The sequence below is a fragment of the Notolepis coatsorum genome (genome assembly GCF_963971535.1).
Source record: "Notolepis coatsorum genome assembly, chromosome: 20".
Lineage (NCBI taxonomy): Eukaryota > Metazoa > Chordata > Actinopteri > Aulopiformes > Paralepididae > Notolepis > Notolepis coatsorum.
In genome coordinates, this window is record NC_140184.1 from 56,802,910 (window position 1) to 56,823,166 (window position 20,257).

General features: G+C 45.4%; 1 protein-coding gene across 1 annotated transcript in view; it reads left to right on the top strand.

Annotated features, from left to right (window-relative positions):
* lrrc49 (leucine rich repeat containing 49) overlaps positions 1 to 20,257 on the top strand; it is a gene marked incomplete at both ends in the record, with an annotated part of 262,827 nt that overhangs the window by 129,502 nt on the left and 113,068 nt on the right. Inside the window, 2 exons of the mRNA XM_084337119.1 lie at positions 13,794 to 13,874; positions 14,031 to 14,206. Coding sequence (XP_084193245.1) covers positions 13,794 to 13,874; positions 14,031 to 14,206 — 257 coding nt within the window. The remainder of the gene's footprint in view (positions 1 to 13,793; positions 13,875 to 14,030; positions 14,207 to 20,257) is intronic.

A 20,257-nucleotide genomic window follows, 5' to 3' on the forward strand; every position in this document is an offset into this window, starting at 1 on the left:
CTCTTTATCACTTGGGTAAGCTTTGAAAGCATACATTGTAGATGCAAGCTTTTCTAAGATGTCGTGCTTTAGGTCTCTTGTCAACTTAAGGTGTCTCTTGTTCTTCTCAAATTCGTTGTTTCCGTCTCTAAGTTTCAGCTCAACATCGAATGCAAATGTAGGAACTGGAAAAGGACCTGGAGGCCATCTGCTTAGACGTTCTGGAGATGACATATCTGAAAGTATATCAGTAGATGCGAGAGAGCTGGAGTCGAGCGAAAGTGAAATGTGCACAACAGCTTTTTGTGGCAATTCCGTAATGTCATCAAGGGAAGTAAGTTTCCCATCAAAGTCTGGATCTTCATACAGCAAACTGAAGTCAAGGTCTATTTCCAACTGTTCTTTTATAATCTTGATCAGTGCATCAACAGAGGCGGGTCGTGAACTGAGTTTTAATTTTCTAGCCCGGTCTGTCTCAACAACACGAAGGATCATGGGTTGTGGGGAGGCAGCTGCCATTGTGCTATGGAAACTTGAATGAATCGCTTGGGAGTCAGCAGCAGCAGCAGACCATCGATCTTGTATGCTGAGAGTGGGACTGTATCGTTGAGACCAGACTGCAGGTAGATGGACAGTGGACAGATGTGGTCCGGTCGACAGACAGCAGCTCAAGGACCTAAGGAGTAGCCATAAACACAACACAGAAAGCGTCATTATTAACATATACAGAATATGAACTTATACAGAATATGAACTGGTCAATTACACAACGAGTGAATAAAGACACAATAATCGATTAATAAAATAACTATTCACCTTCCGTTTCACTTGAATGAATCGCTTGGGAGTCAGCAGCAGCAGCAGACCATCGATCTTGTATGCTGAGAGTGGGACTGTATCGTTGAGACCAGACTGCAGGTAGATGGACAGTGGACAGATGTGGTCCGGTCGACAGACAGCAGCTCAAGGACCTAAGGAGTAGTCATAAACACAACACAGAAAGCGTCATTATTAACATATACAGAATATGAACTTATACAGAATATGAACTGGTCAATTACACAACGAGTGAATAAAGACACAATAATCGATTAATAAAATAACTATTCACCTTCCGTTTCACTTGAATGAATCGCTTGGGAGTCAGCAGCAGCAGCAGACCATCGATCTTGTATGCTGAGAGTGGGACTGTATCGTTGAGACCAGACTGCAGGTAGATGGACAGTGGACAGATGTGGTCCGGTCGACAGACAGCAGCTCAAGGACCTAAGGAGTAGTCATAAACACAACACAGAAAGCGTAATTATTAACATATACAGAATATAAACGTATACAGAATATGAACTGGTCAATTACACAATGAGTGAATAAAGACACAATAATTGATTAATAAAATAACTATTCACCATTAGTTGGACTCAGTTCCGTTTCACTTGAATGAATCGCTTGGGAGTCAGCAGCAGCAGACCATCGATCTTGTATGCTGAGAGTGGGACTGTATCTGTAGTGGCCGACTGTCATTCCTCTGTGTGCTGACAGTCGTCCACGATGCACCTGCTATTGTGCCTTTTTACGCTGTACCAAGGTTGTGATGTTGAATGAATTGAATGTCCAAAGTTGCCGCCGGTTCGGTTTACAGGGTTTATTGTTGTCCAAGGGTAAATGATAGTGAATTAAGGGTTAAACAGAACAGTCGTCAATTGCTCCGTGTGGTCAGTTCCAACAGTGAAACAGTAGCAGTTCCAACAGTGAGACAGTAGCAGTTCCAACAGTGAGACAGTAGCAGTTCCAACAGTGAGACAGTAGCGTTTGAAGGTAAAACCTCGGCAGGTGCACAAGATTCCATTGATCACCTTGGCTATTTATAGTTATTGGGTGGTGAGCCCCCTAGTGTCCAAACATAAATGGTTCAGTGCATGGTTCTAATATATATATATATATATATATATATATATATATATATATATATATATATATATATATATATATATATATATATATATATATATATATATATATATATATATATATATATAATATAATATATATATAAATGGTTCAGTGCATGGTTCTAATATATATATATATAATATAATATATATATAATAATAATATAATAATATATAAATCCACCAAGTCGGTTTCTGCCTCTACACACCGGCCCCTTAATTGTGCACCAAAACACAATTATAAAATGATATATGCATCAAAGAGGCAAAGAAGCCGACATAACCTACAGTCAATGCTAATGTCCTCATAAATAATCAATTTCAAATCATAGTTCTAAACACATAGAAACTTGACTGGGTCCTGTTGTTTTCACCTGTTGTCCCTGAGCATGGGAAGAACAAATCAGTTAGTGAGTCAAGTAACAGTCAATAACATTCAAAATGTTTCAAAGCATTAGGCTGTTGGTCAGGCTCCGGTCCAACAACCGGTTCCGTTATTATTATAAACATACAAAATCTATTTGAGCCAAAAACATAATGCCCTTTTTCTTTTCCTTTTCCTTTTTTTTATATGCTAGGCTATATGCATATGTCTATTCAATGTTTATTCATTGTTCAACAGAGCCCTATAGCTCTGATAGGCATATAGCCAATGTCTACTGGTTGTGACCTTCCATCAGAGTCGTCAGGACTGTCGGCGGTAAGTCGGTCAGGAAGTCTCAGCCGGCTTTCCCAGGTTTCCCTGCTCCGTCTTCTCTTATAATTCTTTCTCTTGGAAACTGGCATGATTGCAAGTGTTTGGTCATCACCGGCCCCGGTAACACCATGCCCTGCTCCATCATCATCAGCTTCCTTGTCTTCTCCATCATCTGATGCTAGGTTGCTGCTTCCGCTTGTTTGGTGTAGATCAGTGTGAGACTGAGGGGCTTGGGTATGAGAGGTTGTTGGCAGCACATGCCGGCTTCGACCAGCAGGGGCAGCACATCTTGTCTTATGGCTTGTAGCAGTATGGCTTGGCCGCTGGTCCACCTCTTCTACCTCTTCTTTATCACTGTCCTCCTCCTCGTCTTCATCACTGTCCTCCTCTCCTTCATCACTCTTGTCCTCAGCAGGTCCTTGCAGAGTAGAGCTACGTTTACATATAAGAACATGAGGCGCGCTCGCTTTGTCGTCCTCTTCTTCATCATCGACGCCGTCCTCTTCTTCATCATCGACGTCATCGACGCCGTCCTCACCACCATCATCATCATCATCGACGTCATCGACGCCGTCCTCCTCACCACCATCATCATCATCATCGACGCCGTCCTCCTCACCACCATCTTCATCATCATCATCATCGACGACGTCCTCCTTACCACCATCATCATCATCATCATCGACGTCATCATCGCTGCCGTCCTCTTCCTCATCGCCCACATCACCATTGTCATCTGGTTCATTCTGAGAAAGTCTCTGGGTAGGACCCATCAGGTCACCCTCCACCATCCACTCCTTGGAGGGAACATGAGGCGCGCTCGAATAGTCATCCTCATCTTCATCCTCGCTGCCCTCTTCTTCATCGCTGTCCTCTCCTCTGGACTCTGGACTCTGTATTTTGTGCTTGCACTCCTTGGAGCTGAAATCAACACAGTGATTAGTAAAAACATTATCATTGGCCGGTACAATGTTGCGCCTCTCAGCCAAGACTCCCATCGATGAAGCCCGCCTGGCCGCTTGCTTGGCTGCTCGCTCGGCTGCGCGCCTGGCTGCGTGTTCGGCTGAGAGCTTTTCCTCTTCCAATTTTGTATCACCTTGTTGTTTCTTTATCCTGCTTTCCAACTTGTGTCTCAACTCTTTAAGGTTTACATTGGCAAGGGCAGTTTCATATTTCCAATTATTTTGTTGTTTCTGAAGCAAGTTTACAGTGGCAATGCGTATAAACAAGCATTCATTTTCGTCTTCAGCCTTTCTTAGCCTAGAGCGTACCCATAAGATTTCCTTTTCATCTTCAGCCTTTCTTAGCACGGCTTCTTCTTTAATTGCAATTTGCCTTTTTCTCACCTTGGCTTCAGATATTCTGTTATTTATTCTTTCCAATTCCAATTTCAAATCCTTTTGTAATTTGAATGTTGCATTCACTTAGCGTGACGTCAAAGAGGGTTTGCGTTTCTTCCTGCTTATGAATGCAGTAATGTAGTTATAGCTTTTGCCACACATCTACATCAATGTCCAAGAGAACAGTTTACACACGTTCAGTGACGACACTAATTACGATGGCTCCACTTCTAAACGATACGGCACATCGTCAGTTCCATATCCTTCCACAATATCGTAATCATTCAGTTGCCAATGTGCCAACGTTATTCCGTTTCCACACGTCCATACAATATTAATTGTGATGGTTCCACATTTAATTCTCTGTTGCACTGTCCACTGTTGTATTATATATCGGAATTAAATCATAGTTCATTGCGTCATCTAGTGTCCAGTTTCCACACGTCCAGACAATATTAATTGTGATGGTTCCACTTTCTAATACGGCGCATAGTCCGTTCTATAATCCACAGCATCACAATTTAATTAGTCCGACGCTAGAATTCTCCACAGCGTTTGCAAGGAAGCAATGTCCCGAGTCAGTTCCATTCATAAATAGAGCAGCGTCCACCAAACAATTTCAGCATAGCGTTCAAACTATTTGTCTTCACAGAAGGCTTTTGCTCTTCACGCTACTATCCATTTCATCAACAGAGGTACTTAAAGATCTTCTTACCTCCGCCTTTCCTTGGTGAGGGAGGTTATCCAACTTTATACTCACATGTCCTTCTATAGTGAGGGTAACTTCAAACTTTGTACTCACGTCCTTCTGTCGTGAGGACACTTTCAAACTTTCTTCTTTTCACTCACGTTCTTCTGTCGTGAGGGAACCTTCAAACTTTGTAGTGGCCGACTGTCATTCCTCTGTGTGCTGACAGTCGTCCACGGTGCACCTGCCGAGGTTTTACCTTCAAACTTTGTAGTGGCCGACTGTCATTCCTCTGTGTGCTGACAGTCGTCCACGATGCACCTGCTATTGTGCCTTTTTACGCTGTACCAAGGTTGTGATGTTGAATGAATTGAATGTCCAAAGTTGCCGCCGGTTCGGTTTACAGGGTTTATTGTTGTCCAAGGGGAAATGATAGTGAATTAAGGGTTAAACAGAACAGTCGTCAATTGCTCCGTGTGGTCAGTTCCAACAGTGAGACAGTAGCAGTTCCAACAGTGAGACAGTAGCAGTTCCAACAGTGAGACAGTAGCGTTTGAAGGTAAAACCTCGGCAGGTGCACAAGATTCCATTGATCACCTTGGCTATTTATAGTTATTGGGTGGTGAGCCCCCTAGTGTCCAAACATAAATGGTTCAGTGCATGGTTCTAATATATATATATATATAATATAATATATATATATAAATGGTTCAGTGCATGGTTCTAATATATATATATATAATATAATATATATATATAATAATAATATAATAATATATAAATCCACCAAGTCGGTTTCTGCCTCTACAGTATCGTTGAGACCAGACTGTAGGTAGATGGACAGATGTGGTTGTGTGGTTGACAGCTCATAGGACCTAAGATGTTCTATATACCAGGAGTCATAGTCTCGACACAGAAAAGAAACCTCGTTATTCACAAGGTAGATGTGTTCTATTTGGCTAAATGTAGACAGTCCACCACTGACTCTGATGGAGAGAAACATTCCACAGACATAGTCTGTGCCATCAATGGTTACCTTTGATGTCTGGTAGATTGTGTCACTAACTGTGTGTCCTCTAATGTGTACCTGAGCTACTGCTGGTAGAGATGAAACCAGAACAGAGTCAACCCTGGATGCCTGGGTTTTTGGCTTGAAATATGATGGTGAAGCAAGATGATATGCCATCATGTGTTGGTGTCTGATTGCCATCGTCTTCAAGATATTTTTGAAGTTTTGAGTGTCATGCACCACTCTTTTGAAAAAGCGGTGCTTGGCCTCAAATCGCATGGTCCAAACATGCAGCAGGGGTCCGAAGCACTTAACTAGAGCGGGATAATGCTCCACAAAGTGATGTTTAGGACGGAGTCTAACTGCAGGGAAAACCTCTAATAGTACCTGTCTATGATCACTGATTTTGCACTGAAAATAGTCTAAGGTTTCATCAGTATATGATGGGCACAATGCTAACTCTAGCACCTCTTTCAGCTCCATCAAAACTGCCCATGCTGCATCACCCGCTGGTACTACACTGCCTACAAGTAATGGAAGCAGTCGGAGCAGAGTGGCATTTTCATGCCCATTGCCTCCTATTGTTCCTCGAGAAACAAATGTTTGGGGAATTGGGTGAGGTCTATCCACTTTATCAGCATGCTGATACGGGAATGATGCAATCTTTTGGTTCAAATACTCTAAAGTGAAGTACTTTCGCCGAATCATCTCTTTACCACAGAGAGAAATCTCCACGGGAACCATACCTTCCAGAAGATTGTGAAGTATATCTGGAGGAAACCCTGTGATTGTATGAAAGTAATTCAGGGATTCACGTAAGACACAGCCACCTTTAACACCAAAATGGCTGCTCGAAGTGTCATGTGCAGTTTGTACATGCAGATCATGGCTGACTTTGGTTCTCTGAGAAAACTCTCCCTCTCTGACTTCAGTTGTTTGAAACTGTTCACTTGTGGCCAGACAGAATCTGCAAACATAGCCTGCTCTAAATGACTCCACAAAGCCACCGAATCCATGAGCGCCCAGATTGTTGGCAGAAACACACCAGATTGTGCCTTTGACATTCTGACCAACTCTTTCAATGAAAACACCATCTTGTTCCAGAGTATGAACATCACGCAGCAATGGAGCAAGTACAGCTGCATATCCATACCTACGGAGGTCTGTCACTTTTACCAGCATTGCCAGCTGTATAGCGTGTAATGCTGATCGGTATTTTGGTGGCACATTGGCGAGGACCCAATATATAGCACAAAGTTTGTGAATTTTACGTGATGTGCCAAGCGGATTGGCAATTTCCAGATCATCTATATATAGCTGAAGTGGTAGGATGAGATTCCCTGTTGACAGTAACTCATTTTCAAGGAAATGGGAGCCATCAGAGCATGACACATATTGACCAGATGTAGTATTTGGTTCTGTAATCTTGTCAATGATGTCTGTGTTTTTAAACAACTCTTGAATCATTGAAAGGATGGGAACATACATGCTGGTATGTCCTGGTTGCTGATACTCTACTGGCATTACACATGGATAGTTGCGCTCCATAAAGCTTTTTCTGCGCTTGGTTGAACACAACTCTGCACCTTCAGAGGTAGATGTAGACAGAACATTGCAGTTCATGACAGCGCCAACAACTTCATCCAGTGTAGGTTCTGCAATATTGTGACCATTTCTCTGCAATATGTCATTAACTGCCTCCTTGATCAATGGCTGAGATAAGGAGAAGACCTGATTCAAGTGGTCTACTATTTCTTGAATAGCTATGTTTGAGACATGGAGGATAGCCTGCATCTTTAGGATCAAGGAAGATACGTTCATTTTAAGTTGATTTCTTAGATTGTCAGTGTCACATTGATCATCATCCACCACTTCTATGCTCTGGCCTGGACATTCTTCATGCAAATCACTAGTGACCTCAGAAATCCTGTCTTGGGGATCCTCAACAACGACAGCTTTTAAGTCTGATGCAAGACTTAATTGGTGTTCTCTGCTTTTATGGCAATTGAATGAAGAGTAAACATTTGTGCTATAGCTACAATCCTTATATGGGCATGTCACTGTTTCATGATTTTTTAAATGCTTTCTGAGATGACTTAAGAAAATTGATTCAGAAAAGGGTTCCCGAAATGCGCACAAAGGGCATTTTATTACCACAGGGCTCTGACTCTGTTCTGGTCTACTGCTAAGTTGTGCAGTATGATATCTTGACAAATGAGTACTCAATGCATTTAACGTCTTAAATTTACAGATACAATCAGTATAGAGGCATGGAAGAGGACCTACTCTGGAAAAGTGGCTGTGTTGCAGTCTGTAGTGTTTAAATAACTGTATTCTAGAAGTCAAAGAAGCTGCACACAATTTACACTGCCAAACTACCATATTGGAACTATGAGAAAAAACTGAGCTCTGTGGAAACAGATTAATGAGAGCATCGGCTTTGCTCTCACTCGAGTGAGGAGGAGCGGAAGACCGCTGGTTCTCCAACATACAGCGGTGTGCTCTTCAGAATGTACCGGGAGAAACGTTTACTGTACCCCGCAGACATAATAAGCATATAAGCAGTGCTTACTAACGTTATTAGTTACGTTATTTCTGACCGAATTAGTCATTCATTTGTCTAGCACAGTCTCTAACAGTGTAACAGTAAGAAGCATTTTGGATAAAAGTATTCTGTACTTCTGTATGACAACAATGTATGCCTTTCAAATGTTAAATGATAAATGATTAAATGATACACAGCGAAATCTACGCTCTCGCCTCATCCTGCTTTCGCCAACGGCAGTGATGTGAAAGGCGAGGCGAACTCCAGCCTGGTGGTGATGGCTGGTAGCAGCTAGCATTTTGCCTGATTGCATCCATAAATGTGCACATATTTAATGGTGTAATAGTCTGCATTTGTTAAATATTGTAAACGTGTTTGTTCAGAGAGAGAGAGAGAGAGAGGGGGGGAATGTGTGCCACCTGGTGGATATATTTGCTCTACTGAGCACACCTTTCTAGTTGCATAATGAGTTGTGAGATTAACAAGCATGTTGTTTTTAGATGGCCACTACAGTAAGTGCACTTTTGGATTCTAACCTACAGTATCAATTAATTTGTGTCATGAACACATAATTAAACACAGTAACTAAACACCCCCCTAGTATATACTCTGAATGCCGTCCCTAATGGCTACTATACATACTTGACTACTTTAAATACACTGTGGGCGCCTCAGTCGTCTTACAGGCGATGCATCTGTTCTGCGTTAAGCACCAAAGCGCAGGCAGATCAATGAGGGCATTCTAGTTATGTGGTAGAGAGCGAAACCCCTCCTAGCTGGATGAAGGCTTCTCTCTCTCTCTCTCTCTCTCTCTCTCTCTCTCTCTCTCTCTCTCTCTCTCTCTCTCTCTCTCTCTCTCTCTCTCTCTCTCTCTCTCCCCTCAGCTTCTTGGCTTCCTCCATCTGTTATGTTTTCAAAAGACAACAAATGTTCCACTTAATTCCTTTTTTGCTTTGCAGAATTTCAGGCCATGAACTCCCCCACGTCTGAAACCCACCTATTTCACTCCCCTTTAAACGTTTCTCTGTTTGTGTTTTTTCTCTTTTTGCTTTGACGGGGAAACAGCAGATCTTAGGGAATATGATATAATCAAACCGGTCCAAAAAGACTTTGATCGCAACATGAAGCAATCTCCCGAACTGCCAGAGAACATAGATGTATGGCCACAAGTATAATCTACTACTGTGTGTGTGTGTGTGTGTGTGTGTGTGTGTGTGTGTGTGTGTGTGTGTGTGTGTGTGTGTGTGTGTGTGTGTGTGTGTGTGTGTGTGTGTGTGTGTGTGTGTGTGTGTGTGTGTGTGTGTGTGTGTGTGTGTGTGTGTGTGTGTGTGTGTGTGTGTGTGTGTGTGTGTGTGTGTGTGTGTGTGTGTGTGTGTGTGTGTGAGAGAAAGAGTGCACACGTGTGTTTCGCCTGCCTCTGTGCTGCGGTCAGTAGTGCTCTTTCTATCACAAAGAGATATAGACTGGGGGGTTTCTGCAGCAAGACTGAATAACTCTGTGTAATCCAACCCCCAATCCCTGGTGAGGAAATGATATGTTGAATGCTGCTGCGCAGGTTTGTGTCACAGTACTGTATGGGGCTCCAATATGGATGGTTACCAGCTCCGCTCAACCCAACCCCCCCCCCCCCCCCCCCTGGATAGGAGTGGTACATTCCATACCTGAGAGTCAAAACTAAACCACACACACACACACACACACACACACACACACACACACACACACACACACACACACACACACACACACGCACGCACGCACACACACACACACACACACACACACACACACACACACACACACACACACACACACACACACACACACACACACACACACACACACAGGACAGAGAGAGCAGCATTGTTATAGGCAGCAGGGTGTGGATGGTACTGCTACTGTTACTGCAGCCAGTTCTACTGTATGATCCCCGGGCTGCAGCAAACACCAGCAGAACAAACAGCCACAGCTGGTGCTGCTCTCTTAGTGGACTCTTTAACGTTAGTCTTTAGATTATCAGTTGACGTTTTCAGACAATGCTTTTTTCCCATCTCCTGTTTCTATGAATTGTTTTCTGGGAAATTATATCAGACATCTTTGGCATCACAATGATATTCACAATTGTGCTTTGGACCTTTAAGAAGCACTAGATTAAGGTCCCTTCCATTGTGTTTCATTTACACTTTATTTAAAAAAAAATCACAGATTTGTCAATTAAATATATTTTATTTATCAATAACATCCCATGACTGTTGCCCAACTATGGGTTTCTTATTGCATACATAACGAAAGGTTATTCTATAACCTAGTTATATGAATACTGGCTGAGCGTCTCGCTCTGCCATATTGAGATAACATCTTATCTCCACGCACCTAGTGTGCACGCGAAACAAAGAAATGCACCCACTTGCACGTGACCAAGCCACTCCCATGCGTCTCCCTATATGACGCCGGAAATGGTCACGCTCACCCTTCCCAGTTCGATTTCCATAAGCGGAAAAACATCCAAGGGACCTCAGGGCGCTAAGAGAGAGACGCTCAGCCAGTATTCATATAACTAGGTTATAGAATAACCTTTTGTTATATATCATTACTGGCTATCACGTCTCGCGCTGCCATATTGAGATAAGGGGCAGAGCGGACGGGTGGCCCGACAAGTGCACCCCCTGAGGGCCGTAAGCCCCTGCCAGGGAGGAGGGGAGTCCCGTCCACCCTCCCGTCCTAACGATGGGAACCACACAGCCGTGCCCCGGTCCGGCGCGATCAGGATCAAAGTCCTGCGCTCCCGACGTACCCGCTCCAACAGCTGAGCTATCAGGTGTATGGGGGGGAACGCATACAGAATCCCGGGTGGCCACGGATACATCGAGAACGCATCCACCCCCAGAGGGGGGTTGTCCTTCCGACTGACCGAGAACCACAAGGGGCACTGGTGGGACTGTCTGCTCGCAAACAGGTCCACCGTGGCCTCCCCGAATCGGTCCCAGACCTGCCTGACTATGTCTGGACGTAGTCCCCACTCGTCAGGTTGAGGACCGCCCCGCGACATCACATCTGCACCCACATTCTCCCTGCCGGGGATGTGGAGAGCCCTCAGGCTGCGCAGATTGAGAGACGCCCATAGCCAGAGCTCGACCGCCGCCCGGTGCAGACGGAGGGAGCGCACTCCTCCCTGTCTGTTTATATACGACACTGACGCCGTGTTGTCCGTCCTGATCAACACATGCTCGCCCACCACCAGATGGCAGAGCTGCTTGAGGACCAGAAGGACTGCCTTCAATTCCAACACATTGATATGTAGCGCAGACCAGGCAGCATGGTCTTGCCAGCTGCCCCCTACTGCATCGGCCCGACTCGTCCCCCCCCATCCCATGAGGGAGGCGTTGGTGAAGACCGTGACGGCGTGACGTGTGATAGCCTGCTGCCCATGGGGATCCCGCTGGTGAGGGCACCAGGCCTCCCCCAGTGGTCGAGATCCCCCAGTACTGACACGGGAACCTTCAGTCACTTCCACTTGCCTCTCACCGGGTCTATTTTCATACTGAAAAACCACCTCTGTATCCTCCTCATGAAGAGGAGGCCAAGAGGGACCACAGGTTGAGCAGATACCATCATACCGATCAGGCGCATCACGGACAGTGGCGTAACCGTCCTGCCAGGACGGAACCTCCTGAGCGTGCCGAGAATATCCTCTCGCCACCGCTCTGAGAGAGTTTCCCTCATGGGCCTTGAGCTTAGAACCAAGCCCAAGTACTCCACCTGTTGACTGGGAAGAGGAGTACTCTTCTCCCAGTTCACAGCCCTGCTCCGTTGACAGATACAACACCAGGCTCACCAAACACAGACGCAGGACTTGTGGTGTGGGAGCCGCTTGACAGCACAGCATTCTCATAGACAGACCCAGGCCTAGCTAGCAACTGTCACCATGAGAAGCGAAACGTGGGGCCGCTTGCGCTTCACTGGAAGGCCGCGGCCCGCAGCCAAAGGGGACAAATCAGAGCCCTGTGTCCCGTAGAGTAGCGGGGGGGAGTAACAGGAAAGCGTGCTAGACACAGCTAGATGGCAACGTTTTTTTAGGGCGTGCTCATCTAATGTAGCCGATCCCTCGGCCGCCGAGGCTGTCGGCCTTATGATCACCTGTTTTCTTTGTGCTCAGGGTATCTCAGGCGGGGGAAACATGGCCGCTGGCCGGGGGCCTCGCCGCAGCCGCTGGCGAGGCCGTGCTCTCACCTCTGGCTGCGCGGTGTGGAGCCCAGGTCAAATATCGCCTGCGCCCCTGCGGACAGACCAAAAAGTCCATCTGCGGAGAGGGGAGCCCTAAGGAGGGGAAGTCTCCTCCTCAAGGGGAGATTGCTCCAACCAAAGATGCCTGTGAACAAGTGTTGACAGCATCCTAGCCCTCCCTACGGTTATAGCTTGCGGCTGAGTCAAAAGCTGTATAACCTCAAAAATCCGTGCAATATTTTTGACGTCGGCTGGCCCTAAGGCCCCACCACCCGACACCATTTTGGACAGAAAAGCAGCCAATTGAGCAATGTTATTGGTTGCTGCTAAATTCCGTCCTGCGGCGATATAAGCTCAGCCATCTGCCGGGCCGACTCGCCCTCCGGCGTCGGCTTCCGGGTGGGATACCGGGTGGGATGCCGGGGCAAAGGACCGATGCTACCTGCTTCTCCAAGCACGGCACACCTGTCCTGAGGCCCGTCGTCAGCCCATCCACCCGTGTAAAGGGTAAAAAAGCCTCAGCAAAACCCTCAACATCAGACACCGATTGACCTTCAGCAATGAAACGGTTAAGAGGAGGGAAAAGTGGTGACAACCCCTGCGGGGTACATGAGAATGGAGCCCCAAACATCTTAGCATTAGCATTAGCTGCGCGCTAGGATACTTGGAAAAACATCAAACAGTGTGTCACGAAGACCACGTTCATCCAAATATCCCACCCCCCGCGTCAATACATCACCCGGTCGTCTCACGAGACACCGAGAAGTATTACCCATGCCAGTACCAACGCCTGCTAGCGCAGGCCCTACCTGTGCGCGACTTAGCTCGACTGCTAACCGTCGCGCGACGTCCCTCGTTCCGCTGTCATGAGACGAGGAAAACCCAGGACAGGACCGCTGCGCTGTTAGGATGTGCCGAGAAGGTTCCGGGGGCTGGTGAACTTCTGGCGAATACCCAACATTGTGTAATTTCTCCTTACGCTTCATAACAACCAGTTCACGAAGTGCACTGCTACTTCTGCGTTTTGGAAACTAAATGAGGAAGGGTGAGCATGACCATTTCCGGCATCATATAGGGAGACGCATGGGAGTGGCCTGGTCACGTGCAAGTGGGTGCGTTTTGCGTGCACGCTAGGTGCGTGGAGATAAGAGGTTATCTCAATATGGCAGAGCGAGACGCGATAGCCAGTAATGAGATATAACTCTGCTCCTTTCCAGACAGAGACAGCTTGCATTGTAGTTTTATGTAAATTTGTTATGTTTGCAATGAAGATTCAGTACAGCCCTCTCAGTAAGGCAGAGTAACATGTTGTGTGTGTGTGTGTGTGTGTGTGTGTGTGTGTGTGTGTATTTGTCTTCATAGAGTCCTGCACATAATCCACCTCAGCAGCACAGCGTCACATCCACTGGACTCAAGCCTCAGGACTCCTCAGGGACGAGCAAGGCAAGTGGCTCATTGTCTATGGCCAGAGAGAGAGAGAGATTTCATAACGCCTATGTGTGCTCTGCTATGGAGTATTGTCACCTGACACCTGCTCTGTCCTATGTGTGTGTGTGTGTGCATGTGCTTGTATTTGTGCATATGTGCGTGTGACTTCAGGAGAAGAGGCGTCTGGCCATCCGTAATGCAGCGCAGCAGTGGGAGGGTCTCAGGGCCTGCCTGGAGCTACCGGCGCAAAATGGTGCCAAGGAGGAAGTCAGTCCGGAGAATAGCCCTGCCCACAGCCCAGCTCAGTCCAATGGCCTTGTCCAGGACGACTCTCCAGATGAGCCCAGGTAGAGAGAGGCCACGTCTATAGGTTCAGCATCTCAAGGTGGAGATGTGTTGTGAGTCTAGTCAAGCTGAGAGGAAACAGCGATTGGGACCTATCTGTATTCCCAGTGCTGGTCCCAGTGTTGCCAAACCTCTCCCTTATTGTTACCCTCTTCCACCCGTGCAGTCCATCGGTGGACCGCAAATGACATCACGTCATACATTTTATTTTTCAAACGTATTTCAAGTATAAACATCATAACCATGTCACAACAGCAGTTACAATGTATATTATCATCAATACGTTAGTTTACCAATAGGTTAAAGTGTTATTAGATAGATTTTCGTTTTCGTTTTACTATTGTTTTGGTCGCGAAAGCCGACCATTTTGGACAAATTTAATGTCGGGAATTTTTACGAATAACACTTCCCAAAGGCCTCTTATGTTTCAAGCTAATTACTTCTGTATGCATTTTTTTAATATCTCTTATTACTCGCGATAATAAACCACAAAACTTAACGTTATTGGCATATATGGGAGCGCAGTTAGTTTGTCTCCCCTATTTCTAGCATGTAGCAACAATTAGATTTGAAATTAGTTTCAAAATGGTGGCACCCTGGCAAAAATAAAAAAGCGACTGTACATACAGTAGATTTCATTATCTGTTCTTATGCACGCCTGGTGATACTAAATCCAAATTGAACTCAGGCATTTGAAATATAAGATTTGGCACAATCCATAAATGTGCGAATTGGCTATAATAAGGTAATTTATAAGCCTGTTATTCTATATTCTACAATAATCAATGGGGAGCGACGACGCCTCTCTCGCGGACAAACTCAACTCTTTCTACGCTCGGTTTGGTGTAGACGGTGGCGCCGCTGGCTCAACGGCTAGTGACGTCACTGGCGCGCCGGCTGTAGTGGAGGGGGGGCAACCACGGGGGGGCGGGGACGCTCTCTCGTTGTCGGAACACAGTGTGAGAAGAGCATTTATGCAGGTGAACACCAGGAAAGCGGCTGGCCCAGATGGTATAACAGGACGCATACTTAAGTCCTGTGCCAACCAGCTAGCCCCTGTGTTCACCGCCATATTTAATCAATCCCTGGCGGAGTCAGTGGTCCCTGCCTGCTTCAAGATGTCTACCATCATCCCTGTACCGTTGAAACCCGCCCCAACATGTCTCAATGACTACAGACCGGTGGCACTCACCTCTGTGGTCATGAAATGTTTCGAGAGGCTGGTCAAGGATCACATTTGTGCCTCCCTCCCCAGTGATATGGACCCTATGCAATTTGCATACAGGACAAACAGGTCCACTGACGACGCGGTCTCCCAGGTACTGCACAGCACCCTCTCTCACCTTGACCGCCAGAAGGGGGGCTATGTGAGACTGTTGTTCATTGACTACAGCTCAGCGTTCAACACCATAGTCCCCACCAGACTGGTGGACAAGCTGATCGAGCTGGGTCTGAGCTCCGCCCTGAGCACCTGGGTACTGGACTTTCTGAGTGAAAGACCCCAGGCGGTCAGGGTGGGGGGTCAGACCTCCAACACCATCACCCGGAGCATCGGGTCCCCACAGGGCTGTGTTCTGAGCCCCCTGCTGTACTCACTCTACACACACGATTGTGTGGCCAAGTTCAGCTCCAACTCCATAGTGAAGTTTGCAGACGACACAGTGGTGGTGGGGCTGATCTTGGACAACGACGAGAAGGCCTACCGGGAGGAGGTTGAGGTACTGGAACGCTGGTGCCAGGACAACAGCCTGCTCCTGAACATTGGTAAAACCAAGGAGCTGATCATGGATTATAGGAGAGGACAGCAGGAGACACACACACCACTGATGATAAACAGGGCTACCGTGGACAGGGTGAGCAGCTTTAAGTACCTGGGGGTCCACATCTCAGAGGATCTGACATGGTCAACACACATAGACACAGTCGTAAAAAAGGCGAAGCAGCGCCTCTACCACCTGAGACAGTTAAGGAAGTTCAGAGTCGGGGAAGATACTCCAGTCCTTCTACTCCGGAGCTGTAGAGAGCATCTTGACTGGAAACATCACTGTCTGGTATGGAAACAGCACGGCACAGGACAAGAAGGCCCTACAGAGAGTGGTGCGCTCAGCCGAGCGTACCACGGGTATTGCACTACCTCCCCTGCAGGTTCTATACAACAAGAGGTGCAAATCCAGAGCCTGCAGAATAATGAAAGACCCTCACCACCCCAATAACAGCCTGTTCCAGCTGCTGAGGTCAGGCAGACGCCTGCGAACCCCAGCTACTAGGACAGAGAGGCTTCGGCTCAGCTTCTTCCCCCAGGCCATCAGAGCCTTGAACAATGAACACTGAGTGCCACAGAACACTGAACTCTCCACACACAAGCACACATGAGCACACACACGACACGCACGCTGTGCATGCTCGCACACTAGCAGCCACTTTAACATGAGCAGGCACACACTCATGCTGCACACGCCCACACTTATGGCCACAAAGGAAAGGTCACTTTAAAAATAGTATAGCAACAGTAACAGTGTATTGCACTACCAAAGGACCTAGCATGTCCTACATGCTCTGTAAATAACTATGTACAGATACCGAGATGTCCCACTATGTTACCTGTTTATTGCACAATGTTGTTTTTATTGGATTCTATTATATGTTGTACTACTGTATTGCACATCGTTGCGGGCAAGACCACCCGCATTTCATTGTATACTTGTATGCCGTGACAAATAAAACTCTTGACTCTTGACTTGACTTGAATATTTCAAATTGCATTGGTCCGGATGGGAGAATTCAGTACTGTATCTACAAAACCTTCTGTTTAATCATCTTCCCTTTATTCATTTCCTTAGATTTACTGTACACATGATCTCAATAAGGTACTGAACGAGATCAGTGGCAGTTTTTCATGTCTGTTCATTTTTAGCATGGTGTTATTCACTGTCAAAGAAAAATCATAATTCATATTCTCCTTTGTTTCATCAGAATTTAAGCAAGCCTAGTAATAGACACAATATTTCTGACACTGGGAATACATTCACTGAGGTCCATAGATGTCCCTAGATACCAAGAATATGCAAATGGGCCTTGTAGAAGTGGAGCAATATTCCATTTACTTATGTATGTATTTTTAGGCAGATTTTCAGAAAATCCGGGTTTAAGAGGTTAAGGCAAGTGAATTGTTTTGTTTTTTGATTGATTGATGTCTTTATTGAAGCAATACAACAAGGATTGTGCAATACAATACAAAGAATATTGATCAAAAGGATAAAAACACAATAAAGCCCTAGAGCTTGTTTCTATTGTGGTCCTTGTGAAGTGAAGTGAATGTAAGTGCATATGTGAGCCTGTGTGTGTGCGGGGAACATTAAACAAGATACAATATATAAAAAGAAAAACGTCACATCAATAGAGACCTGACACCAAATAATAATGACCTACAGGGGTTCCAATATTTATAAACAATACAGGGGACAGATAAAAAAGAAACAGAGGATTAAGAATGGTTTTGCGAGGACTTCCGGTTTGAGATGTTCGGGTAAGCGACCATAGAAAAGAGCTCCCGGTCAAAGAATATCGAAAAAAGGAAGTAAAACTATCTAAAACAAAATAAAAAGTGACAATTCAAGGATATCAGAGAAAAGGAAGGATGAACACGAGAAAAAGTGAGAGAAAAGAGACCCCAGAAGAAGTACAAACACCGGAGGAAAGTTATCGACACGAGGAGGTGGCGCAGGAGGTAATTCAAGCTAGCATGACGCAGGGCGACAGACCAGAGATGCCCACCTGGGTAGCGGAGCTACAAGCTAGCATATAGACTAGCATACAAGCTAGCGCAATAGCTAACCAATCTAACACGCAGAACATTCAGAGCAACATCGACAGACTCAGGGAAGAATTAAAGAAGGGTCAGGATGAGCTCAGAGAAGAAATAAATAAGATACTCGAGACAATTGATGGAAAACTACAGGAACAAGAGAAAGACATACGGATGCTAGAAGAAAGGACAGCTGAAATGGAGGAATGGAATACAGAAATACAAGAAATTCTAACGGCAACGCTCGAACAAAATATGTTGAGAGAAAAGCTAACGGACTTGGAGGGGAGGTCGAGGAGAAATAATATATGAATATGGGGACTGAGAGAAGGGATAGAAGGAGACTCGATGACCAAATATGTAGACAACCCAATTCGAGGAAAATTGGAAGTGTCAGACCTCGCCAAGATAGCGATTCAAAGGGCACACAGGACCCTAGCGCCGAAGCCACAGATAAACAGACCACTGAGAGCAGTTATAGTTAATTTCTTGAAATTCGAAGTCAAAGAAAACATTCTCAGAGCAGCCTGGCAGACGAAGATGGAGGTGGAGGGGCAGAGAATAACCTTCGACCATGACTATTTAACAGAGGTGGCTGTAAAGTGTCGGAGCTATGTTCAGATAAAAAATACTCTGAAAGAGAAAGGAATCAGATTTCAATCATCAATGACCACGCTGAAGGTTCATTAGAAATAAAGGTGTACAACGACGTGAGGGAAGCGACGAGGGACATGGACCGGAGAAGATGGAAGGTGCCGGGAGGAGAAGAGGAGAGACCGACGCTGATGCAGAGGCTGGAGAAGGCGAGAAGATGGACCAGGGTCGAGGGACGAGGAAGAGGAGAGGAGGACGGGACGGTGAAGGAGATCTGAACCGATTCAAAGCGGATCAACTGAGAAGAAAGACGAAAAGACACGGAGAAGGGGAACAGAGAGGAGACGAGAGGGGACACAGTGATCCAGGGAAGGTTAAGTACAATACACATTAGACTGGTATACATGGGACACACACTACAAGTAAAGGTAAACATGAAAAGGACTTATACAATGAGAAGATGGTAAAGTACATACGAGATAATTATACCAAAAGTTATAAAAAAGGACATGGAGATTCAAGAGATATATTGAGGCGGATATGAAAGAACCACAGGATTACACGTGACACATAATACAAATAGACGGGAACATGAAAGTGACTAATGCAGAGCTTATGACCGGGAGCTCGGAGGCCGCACACAGAACGAGCTGGACATGTATAGTGCGCATTTCTTAGCCACTAGGGGGAGCCCTCTCACTAGGAGAGTCACTACTCCCCACCCGCCAGCGGGGGAAAGAGGGCGACGACTGAGTCCCTCAACTACCATGGAGGTTCCAAGTGTTAATATTGAAGTTAATGTTGATTATGGTTATATGTATGTAAATCAGACAGGGATAGCAGTGGCTACAACGAGAAATATTATTTTATGTGACATGGGTAGAACGGGAGAACATTTGGAAAATAAATATGACACAAGTTAAGGGTATCAAAATGATGGTATGACGCATGATGTCGCTGAATGTGAATGGTATGAATAATCCGATTAAAAGGAGTAAGGTGATGACCAAACTTAAGAAAGAAGAGGCACAGGTTATCTTCTTACAAGAAACACATCTAATATCACAAGAACATGAAAAGCTGAAGAGATTCGCATATGAGAATCTGTTTTATAGTTATTTTAAACAGAACCTTAGAAGAGGAGTAGCTATACTATTTAAGAACACAGTGAAGTTTGAAATGATCAGGGAAATAAGGGATAAAGAGGGGAGGTATGTAATGGTCAAGGGGAAAATGGAAGGTCAAATGGTAACACTAGTGAATGTATATGCTCCACCAGAAAGTGAGAAATATTTATTTGAAACAATCTTTGATATCATAGCGATGGAAGGGGAAGGGATCCTAATCTGTACAGGTGATTTTAATGTAGTACTAAACTATGACATAGACACGACAAGCACAAAGAAATGGAGGACAAACATTAGCAAATATATGAATATACAAATGGCAGAATTAGGAATCATGGATATATGGAGAGAAATGCACACACTAGATAGAGAATACACACATTATTCGCATCCACACACAACATATTCAAGGATAGACGATTTTCTCATGACAACAGGGGACAGATACAGGGTAGAAGACTGCAGGATAGGGGTGACGGACATATCAGACCATAGCGCAATATATCTGACAGTGAATCTTAAAAGTA